The sequence below is a fragment of the Cherax quadricarinatus genome, chromosome 66 (genome assembly GCF_038502225.1).
Source record: "Cherax quadricarinatus isolate ZL_2023a chromosome 66, ASM3850222v1, whole genome shotgun sequence".
Lineage (NCBI taxonomy): Eukaryota > Metazoa > Arthropoda > Malacostraca > Decapoda > Parastacidae > Cherax > Cherax quadricarinatus.
Genome location: NC_091357.1, coordinates 11718537 through 11725720, shown reverse-complemented (window position 1 = coordinate 11725720; position 7184 = coordinate 11718537). Strand labels below are relative to the sequence as shown.

Below are 7184 nucleotides of genomic sequence, written 5' to 3'. Positions count from 1 at the left end.
TAACATCACATTACAATAATTCGTGATTTTTTCATATGATCCAAATACTGAATCCATCCGCATTCTTGGGCTGCCCTCATTTATATTATATTTTACAAGTTAAGATGGTGGACTATGTTTATTTGGCACTTTTGTCAGGTTTGATGGTTTCCCTGTCATACACCATCATGTATGATGGTTTCCCTGTCATACACCATGATGTATGATGGTTTCCCTGTCATACACCATCATGTATGATGGTTTCCCTGTCATACACCATGATGTATGATGGTTTCCCTGTCATACACCATCATGTATGATGGTTTCCCTGTCATACACCATCATGTATGATGGTTTCCCTGTCATACACCATCATGTATGATGGTTTCCCTGTCATACACCATCATGTATGATGGTTTCCCTGTCATACACCATCATGTATGATGGTTTCCCTGTCATACACCATCATGTATGATGGTTTCCCTGTCATACACCATCATGTATGATGGTTTCCCTGTCATACACCATCATGTATGATGGTTTCCCTGTCATACACCATCATGTATGATGGTTTCCCTGTCATACACCATCATGTATGATGGTTTCCCTGTCATACACCATCATGTATGATGGTTTCCCTGTCATACACCATCATGTATGATGGTTTCCCTGTCATACACCATCATGTATGATGGTTTCCCTGTCATACACCATCATGTATGATGGTTTCCCTGTCATACACCATCATGTATGATGGTTTCCCTGTCATACACCATCATGTATGATGGTTTCCCTGTCATACACCATCATGTATGATGGTTTCCCTGTCATACACCATGATGTATGATGGTTTCCCTGTCATACACCATGATGTATGATGGTTTTCCTCTCATACACCATCACGTATGATGGGTCTCGTCCTATACTCGCTAGATGCGAGTTATATTTTGGTTTACCTGTATAATGTCTTATTTTTTCCACTGTACCAACATAAAATATATTAAACAAATTAAGTTATTTGGTTAGATTTTTTTTAGGTAATACATTTCGGATACAACAGTTAATGTTGGAGTACACTCCCTTATAATTAAGTAAATATATTTAGGCACAGGTACACACAAGCATAATTATTATACCTAGTGTGACTTACCTAAGATAACTCAAAAAAGTCAGTGACTTATTTTCATTGGAATCCCTTGACCCATCATGTGCCTTGGTAATATTTTGACAACCTCCTGCAGAATGGGTATGTATATTAGTATGTTTATGCGGGTACAGGTATACATAAATACAGTTATATAAATCATCATACATGGTAGCATATGTGTAGATTACCCAGGATAACCCAAAATAGTCAAAGTAACTTATTTCCATTGAGGTCTTTGTATTTCCATTGGTGTTCTTAAAAGTATTACGACAATTAGAGCATTGGGCTTATAACCGAAACGACCAGGGTTCAATCTCGGGCAGGGCAAGAGCCTCGGGCAGGTCTCCTGGCACTTGCTGCCCATATTATGGTTAGGTTAGATAAGATTCGTCAGGAAACAGGACAGGTGTTTCCTGACGCGGGTTTTACTCATATAATGGCCCGCCACTGGAATTTTTGGTCATCTGACTGAGACCTTCCGCTGGCTTAATATAAGATTAGGTTAGCGGTACTTTTTTTTTTTTTGCCTATGTTACGTAGCAGTAAACAGATAAGATAAACTTCATTTGGGAAAATGTGCAGTGGTTCTGAGGGCGAAACAAATGATTTAGATTTAGATTCAACATTTCAACTTGCTATATATACAAAATATATAATAATAAAAAAACCTATAGGAAGCACAGTATCTAGGCACAAAAAAATGAAATATTATGAAGAGTTTACCTAACCTAACACCAACGGGTAAGCCATAATACTGGCTTATTGTGGATTATTAATATCCCGGGTTAATAAAGGACCCCAATGGAAATAAGTCACTGTCTGACTTTTTTGGGTTATCCCACGTTCTCTACACATATGCTGCTATGTATGATAATTCTATGTAACTGTATTTGTGTATACCTGAATAAACTTACTTACTTACTTACTATAAGCAGGATAAATTCCTTTTAGTCTTATCATTAGTGTTTGTTAGAATGAACTAAGAAATAAATTCATTCTCTGTAAAAGCCAAAATGTTTTAGAGAAAATGATAAAAGCGGACACAGTACAGGGTGAGTCAGCCAGTAATGCCATTTATCAAATAAATTACTGCATTTATCTACATTAAACGACATTGTTTCTATTAAGATAAACTTCTGTATCTCAATACGGGTCCAAAGAACGTACAAGTAACCAAACAGTTGGGATATATCATGGTTAAAATTGAGAAATATATGAATAAGTGGCAGTTTAGCCGCTATATAGATCCAGTTTTGGCGCGCAAATCAACAGTGTGAGTGAAGCAGCGTTGTTGAGGAGCAGCAGGACATTGATCCTCTACAAGATGTCTTCAACCAGTACGTTTGTCGGTATTGGTGAATCTCAACGTGTCAGTAGCAGGTACGTATGCTACTCTGTACAGGCAATAGCAAAGTTGTTAAAATTAAGGGCTATAACACTTATAAGTATGGGTAATGGAGGATCACGTGTTGTGGGGCTGGGATCAGCTGGTTCTCGCCCACTTTAAATAATTAATATTGGCTTGATTGATGTTATTCCACTGTTATTTATATTCCTTCGGCGTTTTTTAAGCTATGAAGAAAGTAATTTACTTCAGCCGTAAGAGGGAAAATATGTTGACAATGAGTATTAATCTGGCGGCAAAATGCTATGGTATTGTCTAGTGATGCTGTCAATTAGTTTTGCTGAAGTTTACGGTATTCCTTATTCTAAACACTCCAGATGGTTTAATACATTCTTTACTTTTAAATCTGGGAAGAATCTGTAGAAAAGTTTTACTATGGTTGAAAAGTTAGGCTTAATTGGGTATATGTATGAAAAGTGTAATAACATGACGTGCTGCTTGATGTATAATGTATACACTCTTAAGTGACAACTGTAGTAGTGGTTTATCACCTTTAAGATGGCCTCTCGTGCTCCTGGAACCTTCAGTCTTGCTCCAGTTTCAGCCGTTACTGCTTTAATGTTTAAAGATGTGAAATACTAGCAGACTAAAGTTTACGTTGAGCTCCGTTGTTAGGGTATTTTTGGATCGCTAGCTGCAGTGAAGTTTATTAGTATTTTGCGAATTACTAATAATGGGTTGGGGAACTGATATCGGTAAAGTGCTCTTGATTCAAGTTACTGGGTTTGTCCTTTCTTGGATTCAGCCTGATTTTCCTTTAAACTCGTGTGCTGTATGACTCGTATAGGTTTACCGTTCTTCCCTATGAATCCTAAGCCTTCTCGTACGTTTACATAGTAACACTATTGACTAAAATCCTCACTCGGCACTTCCCCGTTGTCGTGTAATGCGGATGTTGGGGGAGGGAGGGTATGGTGGGGGCGGGGTGTCGAGTCATTCTCCCTCAATCTTCGGTGCTACCTTATACAGCCCCCCCCCCCTCCACTTCCACACCCAACCTTCCCATTCTTCTTTCCACCCTCGGAACTCTTCAACTCTACCCCCTTTTAGCCCACCCCTTCATTATAATAACACCACCTGGGCCCACAATAACCAGCCTGTCCCTTTTTCTCTTCCTCTCTGCAAATATCCCTCTCCATTCATCCATATTATCCCGCCTACCTGTCCTGCTCCCCTTATCTACGGATTGCGAAAAAGATTTAGGAGTTCTGGTTAGCAGTAATCTGAAACCAAGACAACAGTGCATAAGTGTTCGCAATAAAGCTAATAGAATCCTTGGCTTCATATCAAGAAGCATAAATAATAGGAGTCCTCAGGTTGTTCTTCAACTCTATACATCCTTGGTTAGGCCTCATTTAAATTATGCTGCACAGTTTGTCACCGTATTACAGAATGGATATAAATTCTCTGGAAAATGTACAAAGGAGGATGACAAAGTTGATCCCATGTATCAGAAACCTTCCCTATGAGGATAGACTAAGGGCCCTGAAACTGCACTCTCTAGAAAGACGTAGAATTAGGGGGGATATGATTGAGGTGTATAAATGGAAGACAGGAATAAATAAAGGGGATGTAAATAGTGTGCTGAAAATATCTAGCCTAGACAGGACTCGCAGCAATGGTTTTAAGTTGGAAAAATTCAGATTCAGGAAGGATATAGGAAAGTACTGGTTTGGTAATAGAGTTGTGGATGAGTGGAACAAACTCCCAAGTACCGTTATAGAGGCCAGAACGTTGTGTAGCTTTAAAAATAGGTTGGATAAATACACGAGTAGATGTGGGTGGGTGTGAGTTAGACCTGATAGCTTGTGCTACCAGGTCGGTTGCCGTGTTCCTCCCTTAAGTCAATGTGACCTGACCTGACTAGGTTGGGTGCATTGGCTTAAGCCGGTAGGAGACTTGGACCTGCCTCGCATGGGCCAGTAGGCCTTCTGCAGTGTTCCTTCGTTCTTGTGTTCTTATCTACGAGAGTAGCCCCCCACCTTGAGTCCTGCCCTCTTTTAACTTTTGTTATATTAGCCTGTACAAACAGATGGTCGGCGGAGGTAGTTTTGTTCGCCAGGAAACATTTCCTGACACTGGTTTGTCGCGTGACCTGTTAAGTGGTCAAGCATCCAGTGGATATAAGACTCATGTTTATCTGCAGAGAAGGATGACTAGGTTGATATCGTATCAGAAGTCTTTCGTACGCAGAAAGGGTGAAGGTACTGAATTTTCACTCGCTGGAATGAGGTAGAATTACGAGGGATATGACTAAAGCAACTTCAAAAATGGAAAACGTTAACACAAAATGACGTTGAAATTATCGATTAAAGCACCTTTATAAATTGAATAACCCTTGCGGGTTTAGCGCTTAATTATGATTATAATATAAATGGAAACAAAAGGGATGTAAATGACGTTGAAATTATCTAAAGACAGGACTCTTCCCTAGGGAATTTTCTTGGTTCCGGTGAGGGGCTCGTGATCCAAGAAATTACGCTTGTGCTCTTCCCCCGGATCAAACCAGAATGCATCCCATTTCCCAGGCTCTGATCCCCCTATGGGATAAACACTCCCCCATGAGTGTAATGCGAGCTAATTAGATATGGGAGGGATACAGGGAGGTACTGGTTTCGCAAGTTGTAGTGTAGAACGAACTCCCACCTAGCTTCATTAGGGACAGGACCTTTGAGTAGCAAGTATACAGTAGGTTGGACGAGTATAAGTGGGTGTGGTTAGAAGAGTTGGGCCTGACTAGCATGGAGCAATATTCCTACTGCTTGAAGGATACCTGAAGGATGTTTTCGGGTCAACGCCCATGCGGCCCGGCCCCAGACCAGGCCGCCTTGTGGATTAGGCTACTCAATCTCGCTGTTACTACTGGCCGCACACTTTCCAACGTAGGAACCACAGCTCGGCTGATCGGGAACCGATTTGAACGTATCAGGTTCCCTTTTAAATACAGCAAGAAGTCTGTTAATCCCCTTTATGTAAGGTCGGTGGCTGTTGAAATCTTCGACCTCTTCTACTTTTCTGGTTTTGATTGGGGGTACTTTACACAGAATGCAGTATGCAGATTTGGGACCAATCCTTCTAGGATTTTAGAGGTATACGTTAATTTCCTCACCTGTGTTCCAGAGTACAGTTAGTGACTTCCAACGCTCCCAGTAATTTTAGGTGCTTAACTTCTGCGTGCAGTGCAGGTTCTGTACATTCTCAAGGCGTACAGTTTCATCCACCTAGAAAGGGTCTGCCAGATTACAGAAATGTTGTCTAGAGAAGCTTTGTATCTTACTTTCCAAAGTTCTTGTTATCCATCCTGTCATTTTCCTCGTGGTTGAAATATGTTGTGGTCCTTGGAAGCAAGATCCTCTGACATTATCACTCCAGTAATGTTCATTCTTATGTTCTTTGTATCATTAATATACTCTCCTCGGCTAGGTATTCACATTGTATATAGTGCATCACGATAATGACTATATTCTGTTCAATATTAAGGTTGAGAAGGTCAGTGGCTGAGGTTTTAACCTCGGTCACAGCATAATTGAATGAATTGCTTAATGGATGTGAAAAAATTATTTAAAATAATGGTCCAATATGACTTTTATGACCTAACTTGGTTTTTGCGGTCTGCTGCTCAGGTTTAGTATTCTAAAAGTCTTTCGTAATTACTGATGTTAGGTTTAGCTTTTAATCAGTTTTAAAGAAAATTATTTTTGGCAGTCGCCAGTAAGAATTTTTTGGATAAATAAAAATTGTAAAGGGCTCCACACCCGCCCCCTTTTTCTCTTTCGAGTAATTTGGCTGCAACTTACTCTTAGTCCCCAATGTACCCAAATGTAAGACTACCTCCCAGCAGAAGTGGCTTGGCGCATAATCTGCAACAGTTTGGTAGCTGGGATGGGTGGAAGGAGTGGCCACATTTAGCATGGGATGGAAGACGTGTTGCCACTTATTTAGCTTGGGATGTTACTATCTAAGGACAACTTGAAATAAAGCTAGAACTTGAGTTTGACTCCTAACCCCAAAGTGAGAAATTGACGCACTTTTGATAATGTCGGAGGATCTCACCTGGGATCAGTATCACAACTGTAAGGATACTAATTAGTATGGTTGAGATTCTTCAAAACAAGGGATACCAAGCCAATGCTGAACCTGTCATTAGTTCTCTAGGCTTCTGGAATATTTCTGTACGCTGAGTTTTAAGGCAGGCGAAACTGCGGATCTAGAGAATGTGCAGGGAACTTCCACTGCACTTGAAAGTCCTGTCAAGCCCCGTAATTACTGGAAACTTTTGAAGTCCCTTGACTTGTACTCGCTGGAACGTAGGCGAGAAAGATGCATCATTATTTATACTTGAAAAATCGTAGAGGACACTGGTCCCAAATCTGCACAAAACTCGCTTTTTACAGAGTGTCCGGTAGACTAGGCAATATACCCCTAATAAGCAGTGGTGCTGAGTACTGAGAATGTATAAAGGGCCTATGTCTACCATCATACATAATAGGGGATTACCAGTAGGTTCCTGGCTGTCCAGAGAACTGGATAGGTTTCTAAAGTCTTTCTGGCAGCTGGGCTGTGGTTCGTATGTTGGACCGAGACCAGCAGCAGCAGCAGCCTGGTTGATCAAGGCCTGGTAATGGACAGGTCCGCGGGAGCGATGGCCCCCCG

The 7184-nt window shown here is 40.8% G+C and overlaps 1 protein-coding gene across 2 annotated transcripts in view; it reads left to right on the top strand.

Moving 5' to 3' along the window:
• Window positions 1-2367: 2367 nt before the first annotated feature.
• The window catches only part of LOC128704066 (microtubule-associated protein Jupiter), a 97490-nt gene continuing 92673 nt past the window's right edge, over window positions 2368-7184 (top strand). The window contains exon 1 of one of the 2 annotated variants that reach the window (XM_053799067.2): window positions 2368-2506. In XM_053799067.2, coding sequence (XP_053655042.1) covers window positions 2451-2506 — 56 coding nt within the window. In that variant the 5' untranslated portion in view covers window positions 2368-2450. The remainder of the gene's footprint in view (window positions 2507-7184) is intronic. The other variant, XM_053799074.2, reaches the window with a different exon arrangement.